Source organism: Saccopteryx leptura, chromosome 3 (genome assembly GCF_036850995.1).
Source record: "Saccopteryx leptura isolate mSacLep1 chromosome 3, mSacLep1_pri_phased_curated, whole genome shotgun sequence".
In the NCBI taxonomy this organism is placed as follows: domain Eukaryota; kingdom Metazoa; phylum Chordata; class Mammalia; order Chiroptera; family Emballonuridae; genus Saccopteryx; species Saccopteryx leptura.
Window position 1 is genome coordinate 70,647,963 of NC_089505.1, and position 22,424 is coordinate 70,670,386.

General features: G+C 47.9%; 2 protein-coding genes across 7 annotated transcripts in view; both read left to right on the plus strand.

Moving 5' to 3' along the window:
* The first annotated feature begins 11,928 nt into the window (after positions 1-11,928).
* On the plus strand, positions 11,929-14,311 carry LOC136399273 (sialic acid-binding Ig-like lectin 14). 3 transcript variants are annotated; one of them, XM_066374326.1, is made up of 7 exons: positions 11,929-12,043; positions 12,121-12,501; positions 12,720-12,998; positions 13,276-13,323; positions 13,527-13,784; positions 13,893-14,028; positions 14,161-14,311. In XM_066374326.1, the coding sequence occupies exons 1-7, from the start codon at positions 12,007-12,009 to the stop codon at positions 14,195-14,197; spliced, it is 1,176 nt and encodes a 391-aa protein (XP_066230423.1). In that variant the 5' UTR covers positions 11,929-12,006; the 3' UTR covers positions 14,198-14,311. The 3 variants fall into 3 exon arrangements, with proteins under 3 accessions (XP_066230423.1, XP_066230424.1, XP_066230425.1); XM_066374327.1 differs by having other exon boundaries at positions 12,729-12,998; XM_066374328.1 differs by lacking the exon at positions 13,276-13,323.
* A 4,778-nt stretch (positions 14,312-19,089) lies between these two features.
* Positions 19,090-22,424, plus strand: part of LOC136399257 (sialic acid-binding Ig-like lectin 5) — a 28,080-nt gene continuing 24,745 nt past the window's right edge. For 2 of the 4 annotated variants that reach the window (XM_066374285.1, XM_066374283.1), the window contains exons 1-6: positions 19,090-19,196; positions 19,274-19,654; positions 19,873-20,151; positions 20,408-20,455; positions 20,694-20,951; positions 21,540-21,639. In XM_066374285.1, the coding sequence (XP_066230382.1) occupies positions 19,160-19,196; positions 19,274-19,654; positions 19,873-20,151; positions 20,408-20,455; positions 20,694-20,951; positions 21,540-21,639 (1,103 nt within the window). In that variant the 5' untranslated portion in view covers positions 19,090-19,159. Of the gene's footprint in view, positions 19,197-19,273; positions 19,655-19,872; positions 20,152-20,407; positions 20,456-20,693; positions 20,952-21,014; positions 21,324-21,539; positions 21,640-22,424 lie in introns of all 4 variants that reach the window. The other 2 variants (XM_066374286.1, XM_066374281.1) reach the window with 2 other exon arrangements.

Consider the following 22,424-nt stretch of genomic DNA (forward strand, 5'->3'; position numbering starts at 1 on the left):
TGTATGCCTAGCTCAAATTAATAAAATGCCCTTTAAGCTTCCTAGTAGAAGGAAATTTCTTACACAGTAAGTTTCTGCAAGCTGTTGCATCCACCGGGTATGAGAACAAATGTTGGAGACTTTCAGGAGTTTAGATGTTACTTTATTGGCCAGTTTAACCTGCGCAGGGGCGAACTCCCAAGATGTCCAGAGACACCGTGCTCACAAGGAGCTGCAAACGGAAGCTGCGCCTGGCGCTTACAGCTAGGCCCTTATATATCCTAAGTGAGCAAGCATAGACAGAAGCAGATGTGGCAGTTTAGCTATTGGCTAGGGAGGTCGCACACAGCATAGCAATAGGGGCCAGCATAGCAACAAGGGCCGGTTTTAGCTTAGTGGCGAATTTCAAACATAAACTTCTGATAAGGGTCTCTGACCTTCTTTGTTCTCAGCCTCACAGGGGCCCTATCAGCACTCCCTGTTCCTTCAATAGTTACACTCTTGGCAGCCTCAGCATATCAGTACTCCCTGAATCTAACATTCCCCCATCTCTTTTGGGCATAAAACAAACCCTTGATTCTTCATCAGTGGGGAGACTGGTGTAAGGTTGGGACAGAACTATTAACTTTACTACATCTATCCTCTCTTTTACGAATGCAAGGAGCTTATTAAGGATTATTGGTCCAAAGGTAAGAGCCAATAATAATAATAGGAGGGGTCCAGCAATTGCGGATATGAGGGTAGTTAATCAAGGAGAAGTCTTGAACATAGAGGCATACTAGCTAGGGCTGTTTTCTTCTAGGTTCCTATTCTTTAATCTGTTTGCAAGTATCTTGATATTCTCTCTAATTACTCCAGAGTGGTTAGCGTAAAAACAATGTTCTTCTCTTAAAGCAGCACACAGTCCTCCTTGCTCAAGGAGGAGGAAGTCTAGCCCTCTCCTATTCTGAAGGGCTACCTCGGCTAGGGAGTCTATTTGCTTCTCGAGGTATATTACCTGGTTTAGGTGGACTCCATTGAAATTCACTGACTAGGGTCTCACAACCCTACTTTTTACAAAAATAATCTGAGTGAGACCTGCATATGCGGCACCATCCGAAAGGGGGTTCGGGGCAAGTATAGTGTGGAGTATACTATAAAGCCCTATTTTTTTTTACATTGGGGTTACACCTATTACCTAAGGTGTATGAGCCAGGCAAATCATCAGTGAGAGGGTTCCTGGCTGAATCAGAATGTCTCCAAGCTGCTGGTGAATCACAGAACTTGTCTTCAAAGAACTTTGATAAGTCAGCTTGAGGAGTTATGGGGTTGTTATTATCCCAGGTGTTATTCTGTGCTATAACTGTGCCATCTGCTGTCCTGATTAAAACCTATTCCTGCAACTCTAGTCCCTTGCTGGGTAAACAATAAAAAGTCATCAGTCCTAAGTGGAGGAGAAGGTGAGTTTTAGAGGTTCTCCAGGGGTCCGCTTGACTTGCCAACTCCGAGATCCTTCGTCGGGTGGTTGGGCTGGCTTCACGTGGGAGAGGTGGATCTAGTAGGGCTTTTCAGCTACCTTAATAGCTGTGGGTTTACTCAGGATCACCTGGAATGGTCCATTCCACCGCGGCTCAAGGTTGCCTCGTCGGTGGTTGAGAATCCACACCCACTGTCCAGGCTCCGGTGGCTCCGGTAGTTGGGAGCTGTGTTCCACATTCGATTGGGCTGATCTCTAGAGGCCTGCACCTCACTTCTGATGTGTTGCAGGGCCTGCAAGGACTTGAGGAAATTATGATTAGAAATCTCTAGTTCCCCTCTGGTCAATCGAGGTACAAGGGGCACAGGTTGCCCAAATAAGATTTCATAAGGGGTCCATTTATTGAGATAGGGGGTACATCTGGTTCTAAAAAGGGTGAAAGGGAGGAGCTCAACCTAGTTTTCACCAGTCTCCCCTCTCAGCTTAATTATAGTTTCCTTCAGAGTCCTGTTCATTCTTTCTACCTGTCCTGAACTTTGGGGCCTATAAATGCAATGTAATTTCCAATTAATACCTAACTTAGTGGCTAATTCTTGAGATATCCTGGATATAAATGCAGGTCCATTGTCTGATCCTAGGGCTAGGGGAATGCCATATCTAGGTATGATTTCCCTTAATAAGACTTTGCAGACTGTGGAAGCAGCCTCTCCTCGCATGGGGAATGCTTCCACCCATCCTGAGAAGGTGTCTAATAATACTAATAGATACTTATAACCTGACTTCCCAGGGGTCATTTCTGTGAAATCTATTTCCTACAGTTCTCCTGGAGCTTTCCTCCGATACCTCACAAAGGGGGGTAGCTTCTTATTCTGTGCATTTACTCTGGCACAGATGCTGCACCTCGAGACAATGGAGTGGACAATATCCCTGATGTTGGGCCCTACATAATACTTCCTGATAAGTTGTTCTAGCTTGTTTTGTCCTAGATGGGTACTAGTATGAATACCTCCTACTATTTCTCTTACTATTCCCTGGGGTAAATAGAGCTGGGAGTCAGGAAGCTCTATCTATCCCTGCTAATTTTTCTTCCCTTTCAACTGCATCCCTTCCTGCTCTTCTTCTGGGGAATATCTAGGATCCGGAGGTAGCGTTGGCTTAGGCAGCAATGGCAGAAGGCTTTCTTGTGGCCCAGTGGCTGCCTCTCTTGCAGCTGAGTCTGCTAGGTTGTCACCCTTTACAATAGGAGAGTCCCCTCTCTGGTGTCCTTTGCAGTGAATGATGGCAACTTTGGTAGGTAGCCAAATGGCGTTTAGGAGGGCAAGAATTTTATTGCGATTTTTAATGTCTTTCCCCCCTGCTGTCAGTAAGCCTCTCTCCTTGTATATGGCTCCGTGGACATGGGCAGTGGCGAATGCATACTGGCTTTCAGTGTAGATGTTGGCAACTTTCCCTCTGCTATCTGTAAGGCTCGGGTTAGTCCTATTAGCTCTGCCCTTTGTGCAGATGTTCCTGCGGGCAGTGCTTTCTGCCACAGGACCTTATTTTCCGTGGTCACTGCTGCCCCTGCATGTCACTGTCCATCCTTAATAAAACTGCTCCCATCAGTAAAGAGGGTCAGGTCTGCCTTCCCGTATGCTTGATCCCTTAAGTCCGGGTGGGAGCCAGTCACTGTGTCAAGGATTTGTTTGCAACTGTGGACCAAAGTGGAGTCGCTGGGTTCAGGGCAGCAGTTTTGAGGAACTGAACAGATGGAGGGTTCAGCAGCTGAGCCTGATACTGCATTAGCTGTGCATTAATAGCTACCTGTCAGGAGGTGCTCACAGCACTTGCTCTATGTAGTGTTCCTCAATGACTTTGATGTCCTGCCTTAAAGTTAATTTACTAGCCTCCTTGACTAGTATGGAGGTGGCAGCAAGTGCCCTCAGACATGTTGGCCATCCCGAGGCTACAGGATCAAGTTTCCTGGACAGATAGGCGACAGGCCTCTTCTACGGCCCAAGTTCCTGGCTCAGTACCCCTAAAGCTACCCCTCCCTTTTCTGCTATAAATAGCTGAAAGGGTTTGGCCAGATCTGGCAGGGCCAAAGCTGGGGCAGCTGCCAGAGCCTCTTTCAGCACTTGGAACGCTTGCTTCTTCTTATCTGTCCATGTGAACTGACTGCTCTTCCTTACCCCTGGTTAGTTCATGCAGGGGTTTAGCTAGTTCTGCAAAGCCTAATATCTACAGTCGGCAGTATCCTACTGCACCCAAGAATTCTCGTACCTGCCTCTTGCTAGTAGGCTCGAGAATCTGCAAGACCATCTGAATTCCCTAAATAACTTACAGTTTGCGTCACAATCTGGGCCTTCTTGGTGGAGACTCGATACCCCATTCGCTCGAGATCTTGTAGCAGGTCCGAAGTAGCTTCTTCACACACTCTTTTGTCCTTGGCAGCTATGAGGATGTCATCCACATACTGGAGCAGTACGATTGATGGATGGGAGGAGCAGAAAGCCTGAAGATCTTTGCTGAGGGCTTCATTAAAAATGGTGGGGGAATTCTTAAACCCTTGTGGCAGTCTGGTCCAAGTGAACTGCCCCACCAGTCTATTATCTGGGTCATTCTATTCAAAGGCAAAGATCCCTTGGCTCTGAGGTGCCAGGGGAATACAAAAGAAGGCATCCTTCAAATCCAGGACAGAATAATAGGTATGGGTTGGGGGCAATGAGCTCAGTAAGGTATATAGATTGGGCACCGTGGAATGAATAGTCTCTACCTGTGCATTCACCTCCCGCAAGTCCTGGACCAGACGATAGTCTTGGCTCCCGGTTTCTGGACGGGAAGCAGCGGGGTGTTCCAGGCTGATTGGCACCTTCGAAGAATGCCTGCCTCCAGCAGGCATTGCAAGTGCCGGGCGATTCCCTGTCTAGCTCGGGCTGGGACCGGGTACTGCCTGATCCTAACCGGTCTAGCAGTGCTAAGCAGTTGCACCAGGACAAGCGGTTGGTGAGCAGCCAAACCTGGGGGGTTGGTTTCCGCCCAAACCTCAGGTACCTGGTCACGCAGGGCATCTGGAACCCCTTCCTCGGCCTCCTTACCTTCTAGGACGGTGGCAAGTAAGTATTCTTCAGACAGTGGGACAGTTACTTCCATGCTGACCTCTGCCTCTTTGTTCCCCATAGGGCTTTCCTCCCATCAGAAGGTTATGGTGGCCTGAAGTTTCTGCAATAAGTCCCTTCCAAGCAGTGGGTATGGGCAGTCTGGAATGACTAGGAAAGAGTGGGTGATGGTGCCTCAACCTAAGTCAGTAATTCTTGCGGTGGCCCATGGGTAGGCTTCTGCTTTGCCCATTGCCCCTATTATCTTAGTAGTTGTCTTCTGCATCTGGCCCTGTGGTTTCTTTAGGACTGAGTAGGTGGCTCCCGTGTCGACTAGGAAGTCTATTGGCTTTCCTTCGACTGTTAAGGTGGCCATGGGCTCCTGGGAGCTGATGGGAATGGAGCCCTGGCCCCGTCAGTCTAAGGTTTGGAGCAATACCTCTGGGGCTTGTTTTGGCCTCTGGCTGTCGGCCCTCAATTTTGGGCACTCTCTCTTCCAGTGTCCTTTCTCCTTGTAATAGGCGCATTGATCCTTGTCTATTCTCTGTCCCCCTTTTCCTTTGGGGGGAGGTTTCTGAGCAGCAATCAGGATCTTGGCTACCTCCTTTGCTCTGCCAACCTCTGGATCATCCCTGTTAATATATATACTTTCTGGGCTATTTCTAATAGATTACTCCTATTTTCTTCTTTAAATCCCTCTATCTTCTGAAGCTTTTTCCTAATATCTGAAGCAGCCTGAGTCACAAAGGCTATATTTACTAGTCTCCTGTTCTCTTCTGCCTCAGAATCTAGAGGGGTATATACTCTATAAGCTTCTATGAGTCTCTCTAGAAAGGCTGCTGGGGATTCCTCTCTTCCCTGGATGACTTCACTTACCTTGCTAAAGTTGGTTGGCTTTCTAGCTGCTGCCTTGAGCTCCCTCAACAGAGCCTGGCGATACTGGAGGAGAGCGTCCCTTCCCCCAGTGGTATTAGGGTCCCAGGTACGAGGTTGAGATGGGAGAACATCTTCTATTTCCCTTCTTCCCCCCTAAGTTTCCCTTTCTTCTCCTAATACCACCTTAGCAGCTTCTCTTATTATTCTATCCCTTTCTTCAGAAGTGAAGAGGGTTTGTAAAATCTGCTGACAATCGTCCCATGTGGGCTGATGGGTCCTAAAAATGGTCTCAAGGAGAGATATTAGTCCCTGAGGTTTCTCAGAAAATGGGGGATTCTGATGTTTCCAATTGTATAAATCACTAGTGGAAAAAAAAGGCACATAGATGAGGTGAGGAGGTGCCCGTGGGCCAGCATCTGGTGCTGGCGGCGCCTCCTGGAGGAGGAGGCAAGATGGCTGCGCCTCCCGGAGTAGGAGGCAAAATGGCTGTATCTACCCACACATCCATATACAGATATTGGTCTGAGTGGGGAGCCCTATAGACCGTGGCTCTGACAGCAAATAAAGTTGGAAGGTCAGAAGTGCCCTCTGTGGGCAATCTCACATTAAATGCAGGCCATTCTAGCTGGCTCAAGGTCCAGAGGAAACCTGGACTTGGCTGCGGACCTCCGTACCCCTGAGCCCTCTTCTGGAAATCAGAAAAATTCTTCAACAGGCACTCGAGCAGGGATCCCAGCACAGACTCCTGTTGTCCCATCCTAGATGACTCAGGAATAATGAGAAAGGGTAGGATACAGGCAACACACACTATTAACACAAGGAACACACTTGTCTCTCTCACACTCAACTCAGTCATTTGAGCTCAGACAAAATGCAGCGCAGCGCAAAACGGATTCCTAATGTGACTGGTTACTCCTAAAGTTAAAAAATCCAAATATCCAAATTTCAGAGAGCGGCGTCCTGCTTCTGAAAGCCCTGGGTAGATTACTGGCAGCATCCTACCTACTACCTCAGGATTGTGTGCTCCGGAGCCCAAAAGCCAAAGTAAATGAAGATCCTCCGTGAATACTTACTCAGCTCGAGCTATCCTTCCGGTCTCTGACCCAAAACTCTGCCAAGGGAGAATCCTGGGCGAGCCCCCAAAATGTTGCATCCACCAGGTACGAGAACAAATGTCAAAGACTTTCAGGAGTTTAGATGTTACTTTATTGGCCAGTTTAACCTGCGCAGGGGCGAACTCCCAAGATGTCCGGAGACACCGTGCTAACAAGGAGCTGCAAACGGAAGCCGCGTCTGGCGCTTACAGCCAGGTCCTTATATATCCTAAGTGAGCAAGCATAGTACAGAAGCAGATGTGGCAGTTTAGCTATTAGCTAGGGAGGTTGCACGCAGCATAGCAACAGGGGCCGGTTTTAGCTTAGTGGTGAATTTCAAACATAAACTTCTGATAAGGGTCTCTGACCTTCTTTGTTCTCAGCCTCACAGGGGCCCTATCAGCACTCCCTGTTCCTTCAATAGTTACACTCTTGGCAGCCCCAGCATATCAGTACTCCCTGAATCTAACACAAGCTAAGAAACTTTCATATTTCTTTTTCTTTATTCTCTACAGAAAAGAGGGGACAAGAAACCTGACTGTTTTCCTTAAAATATTAATATTAATTTTGCAGCTTTTAGGTACCTTACTACACTATAAGCAGGATCACTGGGCTGTGTGGTAAATTTTTACTTCACTTAATAAAAAACAGTCAAACTGTAGTCGTAGTTTTTCTGGAATGAGTTCATGTGTTCAGAATTTTAAATTTATGTATATATGCTCCTAGGGCAGACTTGGGAGCACTGGCACTGTCCCAGGTTCATCTTCTACCTGGTCCCTGCACTCGGCTGCGTCTTTGGTTTAACATACTTCAGAACGCCCCTCTCAATCTCTCCACTCCTCCTGGCAGAAGAAACTTCAAACACACAGTGTTTCTTCCCTCTCTGGAGTCCCACCATGGATGCTTGGCAGTGGGGCTGTATCCTGATCTGTTGCCCCCTTCCCCAGGTCACAACCCTGCCCACCTTTACTTGATTCAATGTGTGGATCTTTCAGGCTGGCTGAGAGCCCAGCTGGGGTTCCTTCACTGAGTTATAGTTGTTCAAATTGTTGAAATTTTAAGAGGAGAGATTAAGGATATTTCTAACTCCACCGTTTCTCTGACATCACTTTCTTTGCTAATTTTTAAATTGGGTTGTTTGTCCAACGTTCATATTTTCATATTTTTTTTACATCTTGAATGTTTTTTTATGCAGGTTGTGATTTCCTCCTTGATTAAGTGCATATTATATTTTTGTGATGTACATCTCTGAATATATTCTAGGTATATCATAACTTTTGACCCTATTGTCAATAGCATCTTTTATACCATTCTGCTTTTGTTTACTACTGTGATATAGGGATGGTTTGACTTTTTGTAATTTGATTTTGTTTAGCAACCTTGTTAGCTCTCTTATTAAGTGCCCCAATGTATCTGTTTATACTTGTAAATTTTTGTACATATGCAATCATTTATAAAGACAGTTTTGTTTTCTTTTCCATTTTCTCAGTTTTTACATATTGCCATTCTAGATTACGATCCAATGCTACTGCAGTAGGTGTGGTGTTTGCTAAGACACCCCATATCACTTCAGAGGTATTCTCCTTTATTCTTATTAGGCTGTGAGTTTTATCATAAAGGTATTTGAAATCACCCAATGCTCAGTTTTTATCTCTTGTGATTTAATCAGTTAAGGACTGTTCAGGAACACAGAAGCCTGACTATGTATTTCAGCAGTGGGAAATTAATGTAAGGAATTTGTTAAGCTGATGTTGGAACACAAATGGAACAGACAGGGAACCCTCCCTGGAAGTCTGGGAGCACTCTGATGTAATCCTAGTAGCAGCCTGACTTTACAGATACATGATTGAGAGATAACTGACATATAACATGATGCTAGTTTCAAGTGTCCAACTTAATGATTCAATATTACAAGCTCACCTGAATATGTCTTGTTAACATCTGTTACCACATAGAGCTATGCAGTTTTCCTCATGTGATGAGAACTTTTAAGTTTCCTCTTAGCAACATGCTCTCAGTAATTTTCAAATATAAAACACAATATTATTAAATATATTATTATACTTAATGGTATTAAGACCTACTATTATTACTACAGTCACAATGGTATACATTACGTACCATACTTTAATTACTGTATAACTAGAAGTTTGTTCCTTTGACCACCCTCACTCTTTTCCCCACCCCCACCCTCTGCCTCTGGCAACCACTAATCTATTCTCTATATATATGAGTCCAATATTTTTTTAAAGTTTCCACAGATAAGTAAGATAGTGTGGTATTTGTCTTTCTGTGTTAAATATACTTCATGTAGTATAATACCTTCACGGTCTATCCATATTGTCAAAATAGCAGGATTTCCTAAAAGAAGGAATACAATAAGGTTCCATTGTACATACACCACATCTTCTTCTTCCATTCACTTATCACTGGACATTGGGGCTGCTTCCACATCTTGTCTAATGTAAATAATGCTGCAATGATCATAGGGGTGCATATATCTGTTCAAGTTAGTGGTTTACTTTTCTTTAAATAAATACCCAGAAGTATAATTGCTGGATCATATGGCATCTCTATTTCTGATTTTTGAGGAACTGCCCTACTGATTTCCACTGTGGCTGCCCCAGTTTACATTCCCACCAACAGTGCAACACAGTTCCCCTTTCTGAACATTCTTGCCAACGCTTACTTACTATTCCTTGTGTTTTTTATCATTCCAGCTTGAGATTTCCTAGACCACTTACTGATGGAAATTATGGGAACACAACCTGGAAATTCAGCTTTCTTTTGTCCTTTGTTTGAGTTTTCTTTGCAATATGTGAGAAATCTAGGATGGGTGGGGGTTGAGCTGGGTACTCCATGTTCACCTGCTCTCAGCAGCAGGGGCAGACCTGGTTTGGTGGAGCCTGATGTTTATACAAATTTTGGGATCACTGCTCTGAAAAGAAATACAAAATGTGGCACACGTGAACATTTCTGAAATGAAAAAACACATCACATCCAGTCACTAAAGCTAGAATGCTCAAAACCAAAATACAAGACATGTTGGAAAAATAACAGACTATTTTAATTTGCATGGCACACCTACCTAACACATATTCCTACTTTTTTTTACTGATATTGCCTAATTTTCTCTTTTTTTAATGACAGAGATAGAGAGAAGGAGATAGGGACATTCAGGCAGGTAAGGAGAGAGATGACAAGCATCAACTCATAGTTGTCACACTTGACTTGTTTATTGATTGCTTGTCATATATGGCTTGACTGGGGAGCTCCAGCTGAGCCAGTGACCCTGGGCTTAAGTGAGCAACCTTGGGACTCAACCAGTGACCATGGGGTCATGTCTATGATCCCACATTCAGTCCGGCAATCCTGTGCTCAAGGGGATAAGTCTGCACTCAAGCCAGTGACCTCGGAATTTCCAACCTAGATTCTCAGCATCCCAGGTTGATGCTCTACGCACTGCACCACCACTGGGTCAGGCATCCACCTCCAGTTCTGAGGGAGCCGTGTGCCCACGTGCCGAGGTCCAGCCCCGGGGGGAATCCAGGGGTCCCACAGGAAGAGACGGCGTCGGCACGAATCAAGTAAGAGAGCCGAATTCTTTTCTTCCTCTTTATTCTCTAGTTAGCATTTACTGCCAGGCATCTCTCTCAATTGCTGGTCTAGCTTTCCTTTTATGCACACACACTAAGTTACAATCACATGGTATTCAGAATACATTGATTAATCATTGTTTTTGTTTCACTATGGTTACATTTCCTAGGTAACAGTTAATTCATTTCTATAAACTATAAATCAGGTGGTAAGTCATTCAAAGTACAATTATACAATAACTTGAACAGCAATAACAATATTGGTACAAACTTCCAAAAGGTCAGTACTAATTAATAACTCTACCTTGTCTAGGACTCTATTGTCTAGTCAAATTTTATTTATTTACTATATTCATACACTAATTAAGTTCTAACTTTGCTTTTCTCAGAGTGTTCCACCACCTGCAGGTCAGGTATGCAAGAAGAATGGAAAGTTTCTTTACTCTACCACATGAAAAGGCTAGGGAGGAAAAGTGATGAATTAAGTGAAGGCTGAAAGGTGCTCTGTGTATAGTTACTGTTTCCTACCTATTCATAAGTCACAATCTATTCTTTCTAACATGATTAATAAGAAGAAATTCTCCTACAAACTTAACCCTTTACGAGGGATATCATAGCCAGCCTCTTATGTCTATGAGCCCAGTTCAAGGGGCTTACAGGCTTTTCTGTGGAACTCACACCCTCTGTCTCATTTCCAAAGAAATTACTATGAATCTACAGGGAAAGTACGGTACTATTATCCCTGTGCCATAAATGATAGCACACACCAAGAAAAGGGGGGATATAAGGCCAGATTAATTCAAAAAGGTCAAAAGGGGGAAGTATCGTTGTGCCTTTCCCCTGCGGTGACTTTGTCAACCCACAGCTGTTAGTCTTCACTGCGGTGACTTTATTAACCAGCAGCCATTGGTCTTCTTCTGCTGTGACTTTGTCAACCAGCAGTTATGGATCTTCTTCTGCTGTGACCTTGTTAGCCAGCACTAGTGGATCAGCTCCCGACACCCACGCTGCGCCACAGATGTTCAGACCCTTGAAGACCAACATGTGTACATCCCATGTCCCCAGTGCCCCTCAGAGCTAAGGGCTTTATTGCTCAACATTCCCCTGCATTCCACCCTTGCTTGAGGTTGGGTCTACATTGCTTTCTCTCTTGCCAGTACTTGAGTACTCTACAAAATGTTTTAATTATCTTTTCCAGAATGTTCAATTGTTTCAGTTAAAGATTGTTTTCCCAGAGTCACTAGAACATTCTGTGACCGTAATGCTATGCTGGGTGATCTCCCTCTTGGGTTAAACATCACCTGTAAGGTGATCACTTTCAGATTGACATCTGGACAAGAATCTCCACCTCTGGGGCCTCAGTATATCCACTTGCTATGTCAGGTGATGCAGGAGGTGAGACAGGATGATTCCTTTTTTTTAGGTGAGAGGAGGGGAGATAGTGAGACAGACTCCTGCATGTGCCCCGATGGAATCTACCCAGCAACCCCTTCTTGGGGCTATGCTCAAGTACTGAGCGATTTTTAGTGCCTGAGGCTGATGTGCTCCAGTGGAGCTAACCTCAGTACCTGGGGCCACACTTGAACTAATTGAACCACTGCTGTGGCAGGAGAAGAGGGAGAAAAAGGAGGGGGGGGGGAGAAGCAGATGGTTGCTTCTCCTGTGTGTCCCGCCCAAGAATTGAACCTGGACATCCATGTGCTGGGCCAGTGCTCTATCCACTGAGCCAATGGCCAGGGCTACAGGATGATTTCTCAGACCACACTGCACCCCCTACGGCCTGTGGAGCTGAAGTTCCCCTTTCCTGCGTGGTCACAGCTCTCACACCCACACCTTCCTGTTGGGGCAAACTCTGTTCCACCTCACAGCTGGACATTTTCCTCCTTGACACTGGGACCTGGACCTGCTCTGCCCTGTCAGATGCAGACATGGTGCCCCTGCTGCTGCTGCCCCTGCTGTGGGGGGGTGAGTGGGCCCAGGGAGAGGAGGTACGAAGGTGGGGGAGGGGTGGTGGTTGCAGCTGAGGCTCTGTGTCCCCACAGGGTCCCTGCAGGAGCAGCCAGGCTATGAGCTGCGAGTGCAGGAATCGGTGAGGGTGCAGGAGGGTCTGTGCGTCCAAGTGCCCTGCTACTTCTCCTACCCAAGAAGTTCGTGGTATTCTTCAAGCACACTCTACACCTACTGGTACCAGGATGGGGACAACACAGGCCATAAAATTCTTGTGGCCACAAACAATGAAGTTAAATCAGTGAAGACAGAGTTCCGGAACCGATTCTTCCTCGCAGACCCCAAGACCAACGATTGTTCCCTGAGCATCAGAGATGCCAGGATGAGAGACACAGGAACCTACTTCTTTCGAGTGGAGAAAGAAAATTATGGAAATTACAGTTACAAAGAAAAGAAGCTGAAATTGCAGGTGACAGGTATGAGTGGGGCCCAAATAGGACCCAGGGAATTGGGACCAGGTCTAGGAACAAGAACAGGACACTGGGACACTCCCTGATCCTGGCCTTGGGCCCAGGGTGGTCATTAGGGGCACAAGACCTGGGGTGTGTTTGGACCTGAATCATGGGCTCCTCTTAGGGTCACACTCTGGGTCTCCAAACACAATGGTTCAAGCGCCTCCCTCTCTCCCCCTCAGCCCTGACAGACAAACCCGACATCCATATTCCGGAGCTTCTGGAGGCCGACCGCTCCACACAGCTGACCTGCAGCCTGCCGGGGGCCTGCGAAGGGGGAAGCCCTCTCACCTTCTCCTGGGTGGGGGATGCTCTTGACTCACTGAACCCTCAGACCCTCCTCTCCTCAGTGCTCACCTTCACCCCGAGGCCCCAGGACCATGGCACCAACCTCACCTGTCAGGTCAAATGCGCAGGATCTTCGGTGATCACACAGAGAACCATCTGGCTCAATGTCTTCTGTGAGTGTCTGAGGGATGGCTGGGTCCCTCGTGGTAGAGCGGCTGTTGTGTGTACCTGTGTGTGAGTGGTGTGTGTGTGTGTGTGTGTGTGTGTGTGTGTGTGTGTGTGTGTAGAGGAGGCTGAGCTAGAGGACACTCGTGCATGGACCTGAGTGTAGGTGGGGGATGAGCAGAAGGACAGCAAGCCCACTTCCTGGTTGTCTCCACTTTCCTTGGGTTCAGGGTGACTTCCATCCACTCCTCCCCTCTGAAGCAGAGCCATGTCTTTCTGTCCCAGATGCCCCCCGGCACCTCACCATAGGCATCTCCTTCAGAAATGTCACAGGTAGGAAAGAACCTTGCCCCAGTGAGGCTGGGATGTATCATTGGGTCAACCACGGAGCAAAGGGCTGAATCCGAGTTTCAATGGGTCAGATGTGGGAAGGGCAAGAATGAAAATCATCACCCTCCCTCCCTCACCTCTTGTGAATGGGTCCCTGCACCTGTGTTTCACTTCTCTTCTCTCTCTCTGAATTTCTCTCCCCAAAGCTCTCAAAATACTGCAAACAACCTTCTCGCTTACCATCCTGGAGGGCGAGGCTGTGCGGCTGCTCTGTGTGGCCAACAGCAACCCCCCTGCAGAGCTGAGCTGGTTCCGAGGGTCCCCAGCTCTGAATGCCACCCCCATCTCCAGCACCCCAACCCTGGAGCTGCCTCATGTGGGGACTGTGGAAGAAGGGGAATTCACCTGCCAGGCTCAGCACCCGCTGGGCTCCCAGCATGTTTCCTTCAGCCTCTCTGTGCAGAGTGAGTTGCAGGAAGGGTGCTGGGGGCAGGCTGCCTGGTCAGGTGTTGGGGCTGTGGGTGCGACTGAGACCTGGGGACACAAAGTCACCGCCCTCTGCTCTTCCCCAGGAAGCCCCCCTCCCCACAGCTGTGTGACTGAGGAGCAGCAGGGCTCCTGGCCCCTGGTCCTCACCCTGATCAGAGGGGCCCTCATGGGGGCTGGCTTCCTCCTCACCTATGGCCTCACCTGGCTCTACTACTCCAGGTGAGCAGGTCTCTATATGTAGGGAAGTTCTGTGATTGGCCCCAAGTTTCAGGTGGGGCTGGGCTCTCTGCCCGGCCTGGGGTTCAAGCTAACATGGCTGGACTCTGAGCCGATTTCTTGTTCGCTGTGCAGGTGTGTAGGTCCTCGAAGAACAAGGCCGACATCCTGACTGATTCTTTTTTTGTGAAGATGGGTCCGACATGTGGACACAAAGTCTAGAGGGATAGCCATGGAACATCCATGTCACCTTCTTTCTAAAAACTCTGGACTCACCTGTCTCAATTATACCCTTGGAATTTTGATTTCTGGTGTCTGAATGACAAAGAGGAGAGTTAATACCATTGAAAGAAGATGGTATTACTTTCGTTTTCTGAGAGACAGGACTACTGCACCAAGCAGGACCCTGGGGAAGCACTGGGCCCCTTGGAAAGCAGATGCAGGTGTGGGGATCCCAGCCAGAGCCTTTATTGGGGTTTCCATGGGAAAGACAAGGGAAGGCAGGGTGAGCATTGAGGATCAGCTGGGATGAATAAATCTGGGGGTCTGGCCTGTGGGGAGGTCCCTGTGTGTCTGGTCTCAGGTCCTGGGAGATTTAGGGCAGGCAGGGTGGCTGGGGACCATGGGCTCAGGGTGGGTTGGTTTGCATCTGAAAGGCTGTTCCTGGCAGAGGTCTTGGCTATCTCTGAGAACCAGCTCGCCCTGGGCGGGGCTATGTCACCTTGGCCACAAAGCTGATTAAGGTGTGAAAGCATCATGAGACATAGACAACAGAAAACAACTAAAACCACCCACTGACTGCTGCTTGTTTCTGCCTGTGCCTCTCCCATTGGACTTGTTCTCTCTCTGTGCTGGTCCTGCCCACCCACCCCCTGCTCCTCTTTCTATCCCCAGGCCCCGGAAGGGACAGTATTCAGGACCTTATCCTCTTGTTGCCCAGAAGTTACCTGGTGGACACCTGAGGTTCTGGTCTCCCAAACTGCCCTGTCAGTGCAGACATCACACAGTAGAGTTAGGAGCACAGCTCTTCTGTCCCAGTTCAAAGATGCCTACCATGTAATGGTTACTATAAAGCATCTTGATCCTAATCTGTTGGCTCAACTGTAGAACATCTGCTGGTGTGTGGGTGTCCCCTTTTCGATTCATGGTCAGGGCACACAGGAGAAGCAACCGTCTGCTTCTCCACCCCTCTCCCTTCTCTCTCCCTCTCCCTCTCCCTCTCTCTCTGTCTCTATCCCACAACCATGGCTGGAGTTATTTGAGGAAGTTGGCCCAGGGTGCTGAGGATGGCTCCTGCCTCAGACGCTTAAAATAGCTCCAAAGAATCGCCCCAGTTGAGCAGAGCATCCCCCCTAGTGAGCTTGATGAATGGATCACTGTTCGGGTGCATGTGGGAGTCTGTCTCTCTGCCTCTCAACTCTCACTTAGTTTAAAAAAATCTTAACATTTAATTATACATAAACATTTTATTAAGAAGTAAAACATATTTATTGATTTTCCTATTTAGTGGCTGTGGGCGTTTCTGGTCCAAATTATGGGATTCTGAGACTGACTGTGGTTAAGCAAATGGTTTTGGCCAAACATGTAATGAATGAGATTAATGAGTTCATTCCTCTCCTCAGGAGGGAAGCACTGACTCTAGATTGAAAATGCACAAAACAGAATCCAAGTTAATTTAGCTCCTGAAAGAATCAGCAAATCCCCCCCTGCTCCCTGAGGACTCGCATCTCTCAGAGTCAGAGTAGGGACCCTGAGGTGCTGGTTTCCCATGGAGAGGTTCTCCTGTGAGATCTGTTTACTGTTTATATACATAAGTGTTATTAGATCTAGTTGACAGAACACTGCTAGTTTCAGGTGTCCATCATCTGATTAGATAAGTTTCCAATTTGCGATTGCTCATCACGCTGTGTCTCTTACCCCTCATCCCCACACACAGTTACACACTTATTTTCTTGTGAGGGGAACTTTTAACAATTTTCTATCTTAACAACGTCCTCCATTAGCAAATTTTAAATATACAACACAGTACTACAACTATATTATTATAGTTACTGGTATTAATACTCAGTATTATGAACAACAGTCACCATGCTGTACATTACGTCCACATGATTTAAATATTGTATAATGGGAAATTTGCACCTTTGATCACCCTCCCCCGTTGTGCCCATCCCCCACCCTCTGCCTGTGGTAACCTCCAACCTTTACTCTGTGTCTGTGAGTTCAATTTAGGAAACATTTCCAGCTTACGTGAGATCATGTGACATTTGTCTCTGTCTCACTTCACTGAGCATAATGGCCTGTGGTCCATCCACGCTGCTGCAAGTGGCAGGATTTCCATCCTTTCTGTGGCAGAATTGTCTTCCATTCTCTATGTACCACATTTTCTTCATTTACCTGTGGATACTTACTGCTCACACAACTTGCTACTGTAAAGAACACTCCATTGAACACGGGGCGCATGTATCTTTTCAAGTTAGTGTTTTTATTTCTTCCAAATAACTACCCAGGAGTGGAGTTGCTGGATCATATGGCAGCTCTAGTTTTAGTTTTTGAGGAACTGTGTTACTGATTTATATAGCAGCTGCCCCAGTTCACATTCCCTCCAACAGTGCAACACAGTTCCCCCTTCTCAACATTCTCGCCAACACTTTTTATTTCTTGTCATCTTTATAATTTCAGTTTGAGATTTGCTAGATCGCCCCGTGATGTGAACTGTGGGGACACAACCATAGAAACCCTGCTTTCTTTAGTCTTTTGCTTTCACAACACAATCTTCTTTGTTATACGTGAGGAGTCCGGGTGGGTGGGGGGGGTGGAGCTGGTTATTTCTTGTTCACCTGGACCCCACAGCACGGTGAGACCAGGTCTTATGGAGCCTAATGTTTATGCAAATGTTAGATTGATGACTGCTTCAAAGAGAAAGACAAAACATGGCACACATGAACATTTCTGAAACGACATCAAGTCATCAAAGCCAGAATGCTCAAAACCAAAATACAAGACAATTCAGAAAAAGTACAGACTATGTTGTTGGCCGTGTGGCACCCCTGTCTGTCACACCTGCACAGCACGTGTTCTCACAGTGCGGACTGATGCTCTTTCATTGCCTCTTTGTAAGATAATAATTCTGTCAAATAGTAATTAATGTTAATATTATATTAATAACTTATTTGATATAATATATGAGATAAATAATATATATTTATATAATATAGAGTCTAGAAAGAGAATTCTATTTTTTCTGTGGCATGTTTAATTGACATTTTCTTTTTCTGTTGTGTAGTTTGAGAAATTTACTTTCATACACATAACATGTTACTGAAATGTCTGCACTATTTAAAAATTCACTTTAGGTGGGAAGAGAGAAAGGGAGAGAGAGAGAGAGACAGAGAGAAGAAGGGGGGAGGAGCAGGAAGCATCAATTCCCATATTTGCTTTGAACAGGAAGCCCAGAGTTTTGAACCAGCGACCTCAGCATTCTAGTTGACGCTTTATCCACTGTGCCACCACTGGTCAGGCTGAAATGTCTGAACTTTCTCACACCATTACAAATTTAGGAAATTACTATTAAGTTTTATTCTTAATAAAACTTAAAAGAGGAGTAGGATAGCAGGTGATTCCCGCACATCCCTGGAGCCCTTGCTGGGCTTTGAAATGGGACTGAGCACGTGAGGGCCCTGAAGATGGAGTTTCCTGAGCTGTCAGGTGGCAAATTTTCTGCTCTGTGAGGTCCAGCCTTTGTGATCCCCACAGCATGAAGCAAGATCTTTATTTATACCTCCAATTTTTTTTGTTTGTTTGTTTTTTCTTTTCTTTTTTTTTTTTTAGCGAGCGAGAGAGACACACAGAGATTGAGAGACAGACAAGAAGGGAGAGAGAGAGAAGCATCAATTCATAGTTGTGGCACTTTAGTTGTTCACTGATTGCTTCTCATATGTGCCTTGACCAAACGGCTCCAGCAAAGCCAGTGACCCCTTGCTCAAGCCAGTGACCCTGATTAAACCAATGACCTTGGGACTCAAGCCAGTGACCATGGGGTCATGTCTATGATCAAATGCTTAGTCTGGCGATCCTGTGCTCAAGGTGATAAGCCCGCACTCAAGCCAGTGACCTCGTGGTTTCCAACCTGGATTCTCAGCATCCCAGGTTGATGCTCTACCCACTGCACCACCACTGGGTCAGGCATCCACCTCCAGTTCTGAGGGAGCCGTGTGCCCACGCTGCGCCACAGATGTTCAGACCCTTGAAGACCAACATGTGTGCACCCCATGTCCCCAGTGCCCCTCAGAGCTAAGGGCTTTATTGCTCAACATTCCCTTGCATTCCACCCTCCCCTTGAGGTTGGGTCTACATTGCTTTCTCTCTTGCCAGTACTTGAGTGGTCTACTCAATGTTTTTATTATCTTTTTCCAGATTGTTCAATTGTCACAGCTAAAAATTTTTCCCTCAGTGTCACTAGGACATTCTCTGACCGTGATGCTATGCTGGGTGATCTCTCTCTTGCGTTAAACATCACCTGTAAGGTGATCACTTTCAGATTGACATCTGGAAAAGAATCTCCACCTCTGGGGCCTCAGTATATCCACTTGCTGTGTCAGGTGATGCAGGAGGTGAGACAGGATGATTTTTTTTTAGGTGAGAAGAGGGGTGATAGTGAGACAGACTCCTGCATGTGTCCCGATGGGATCTACCCGGCAACCCCTTCTTGGGCCAATGCTCAAGTACTGAGCGATTCTAGTACCTGAGGCTGATGTGCTCCAGCGAAACTAACCTCAGTACCTGGGGCCACACTTGAACTAATTGAACCACTGCTGTGGCAGGAGAAGAGGGTGAGAAGGGGGTGAGAAGCAGAGGGTTGCTTCTTCTATGTGTCCTGTCCAAGAATTGAACCTGGACATTCATATGCTGGGCCAGTACTCTCTCCACTGAGCCAATGGCCAGGGCTACAGGATGATTTCTCAGACCACACTGCACCCCCTACGGCCTGTGGAGCTGAAGTTCCCCTTTCCTGTGTGGTCACAGCTCTCACACCCACAGCTTCCTGTTGGGCAAACTCTGTTCCACCTCACAGCTGGATATTTTCCTCCTTGACACTGGGACCTGGACCTGCTCTGCCCTGTCAGATGCAGACATGGTGCCCCTTCTGCTGCTGCCCCTGCTGTGGGGGGGTGAGTGGGCCCAGGGAGAGGAGGTACGAAGGTGGAGGAGGGGTGATGGTTGCAGCTGAGGCTCTGTGTCCCCACAGGGTCCCTGCAGGAGCAGCCAGGCTATGAGCTCCGAGTGCAGGAATCGGTGAGGGTGCAGGAGGGTCTGTGCGTCCACGTGCCCTGCTCCTTCTCCTACCCAAGAAGTTCGTGGTTTTCCTCTGGCACACTCTATACCTACTGGTACCGGGATGGGGACAACACAGGCCATAAAATTCTTGTGGCCACAAACAATGAAGTTAAATCAGTGAAGACAGAGTTCCGGAACCGATTCTTCCTCGCAGACCCCAAGACCAACGATTGTTCCCTGAGCATCAGAGATGCCAGGATGAGAGACACAGGAACCTACTTCTTTCGAGTGGAGAAAGAAAATTGTGGAAATTACAGTTACAAAGAAAAGAAGCTGAAATTGCAGGTGACAGGTATGAGTGGGGCCCAAATAGGACCCAGGGAATTGGGACCAGGTCTAGGAACAAGAACAGGACACTGGGACACTCCCTGATCCTGGCCTTGGGCCCAGGGTGGTCATTAGGGGCACAAGACCTGGGGTGTGCTTGGACCTGAATCATGGGCTCCTCTTAGGGTCACACTCTGGGTCTCCAAACACAATGGTTCAAGCTCCTCCCTCTCTCCTCCTCAGCCCTGACAGACAAACCCGACATCCATATTCCGGAGCTTCTGGAGGCCGACCGCTCCACACAGCTGACCTGCAGCCTGTCGGGGGCCTGCGAAGGGGGAAGCCGTCTCACCTTCTCCTGGGTGGGGGATGCTCTTGACTCGCTGAACCCTCAGACCCTCCACTCCTCAGCGCTCACCTTCACCCCGAGGCCCCAGGACCATGGCACCAACCTCACCTGTCAGGTCAAATGTGCAGGATCTTCGGTGATCACACAGAGAACCATCTGGCTCAATGTCTTCTGTGAGTGTCTGAGGGATGGCTGGGTCCCTCGTGGTAGAGCGGCTGTTGTGTGTACCTGTGTGTGTGTGTGTGTGTGTGTGTGTGTGTGTGTAGAGGAGGCTGAGCTAGAGGACACTCGTGCATGGATCTGAGTGTAGGTGGGGGATGAGCAGAAGGACAGCAAGCCCACTTCCTGGTTGTCTCCACTTTCCTTGGGTTCAGGGTGACTTCCATCCACTCCTCCCCTCTGAAGCAGAGCCATGTCTTTCTGTCCCAGATGCCCCCCGGCACCTCACCATAGGCATCTCCTTCAGAAATGTCACAGGTAGGAAAGAACCTTGCCCCAGTGAGGCTGGGATGTATCATTGGGTCAACCACGGAGCAAAGGGCTGAATCTGAGTTTCAATGGGTCAGATGTAAGAAAGACAAGAATGAAAATCATCACCCCCTCTCCTTCACCTCTTGTATGTGGGTGCCGGCGCTGTGTTTCATACCTCTTTCTTCCTTTCTTACTTTCTCTCTCTTTTCTCTTTCTCTCTCTCTTTGAATTTCTCTCCCCAAAGCCCTTAAAATTCTGCAAACAATCTCCTCCCTTACCATCCTGGAGGGCGAGGCTGTGCGGCTGCTCTGTGTGGCTGACAGCAACCCCCCTGCAAAGCTGAGCTGGTTCCGGGGGTCCCCAGCCCTGAACGCCACCCCCATCTCCAGCACCGCGACCCTGGAGCTGCCCCGCGTGGGGACTGCGGAAGAAGGGGAGTTCTCCTGCCGGGCTTGGCACCCGCTGGGCTCCCAGACTCTCTCTCTCAGCCTCTCCGTGGTCCGTGAGTGTGGTGACACCTGGGGGCAGGTCACTTGGGTCCTGAGGAGGGCCAGAGGCACTGCAGGTCTTTGTACTTGCTCCCCGCTGACTCCCCCTGAGCTGCTGGGCCCCTCCTGCTCCTGGGAGGACCAGGGTCTGCACTGCAGCTGCTCCTCCCGAGCCCAGCCGGCCCCCTCCCTGCGCTGGAGGCTGGGGGCGGGGCTGCTGGAGGGGAACCACAGCAATGCCTCCTGCAGGGTCACCTCCCGCTCAGCGGGGCCCTGGGCCAACAACTCCCTGAGCCTCAGCCGGGAGCTCAGCGCCGGCCTCAGACTCAGCTGCGAGGCCAGCAATGTCCACGGGGCCCAGAGCGCCGCTGTCCTGCTGCTGACCCGTTGGGGCCTTTTGGGAGCAGAGTCTTTGGGAGAAAGCAATGGATAAAAGAGACGATGGAGCAGAGGGGAGCAAGGCGGTGACCTGGATGAAAGTGATTGATGGCACAGGTCCCTCTACTAGTAGCTGATCAAAACCTACAGCCGGTTCTGGAAGGAGTGGCAGAGACAAGAGACTGAGTCCTGTGGTGGGTGGTCTCACGCCCTCTCCTCTGCAGGGAAGTCCGTGTCCAGGGCGGGAGTGGTTCCTGCGGCTCTTGGAGGTGCTGGTGTCATGGCCCTGCTGTCCCTGTGCTTGTGTCTCCTCTTCCTTTACATGTAAGTCTGTGATGGTGTGTGTGTGTGGGGGGGGGGGCATGAGGGGTGAGGGGAGCGGGGGGGGGGGTATAATAGGGAGCTGTTTTTTAGGGAGAAATGTGAGAACACTGGATCTAACTAAAAGAAAGCTGTGACATGCAGAGGGGACTTTTTCTGGTGCGAGTTGAGATGGGAAAATAACTGCATTGAGGTAAAATTTTTATATATAAAGTGTACAATTCCAAGTGTTTTAGTTCAGTCACAGTTGTGCACCATCACAACAGTCAATTATAAAACTTTTTTATTAGCTCCAAATGAAAGAAAAAAACTTTTCCATATTTTTAAATTGTCATTGGGCCTCCGTTCTCCCCACCAGCCTCAACAGCTACTGATCCATTTTCTGTCTCAGGACTTGCCCGTTCTGCACAGTTCATGTGAATGGACTCATTCAGTACATGGTCCTTTCTTTCACAGAGCATGGTATTGTCAAGGGTCCTGTGTCAGTACTTTATTCCTTTTTTTTCCAAATAATATTCTGTGGTATGGACAGGGGACATTTTATTTGTCCATTCATTCATTGATGGACATTTGGGTTGTTTCTACTTTCTGGCTTTCATGAATAACACTGTTGGGTTCACTTATGTACAAAGTACTACATGGAGATGGGGATTTTGTGATAAAATTCAGTCTTGGCCAAACACCTGGTCATCCAGGAGGACTGAATACTCACTTGCATGTCTGGAGGGGGTCCGAGTCTGGTCCCAGGGTCTGGGTGCCTCAGTCGTCTTGTCAGGGAGTGGGGGCCC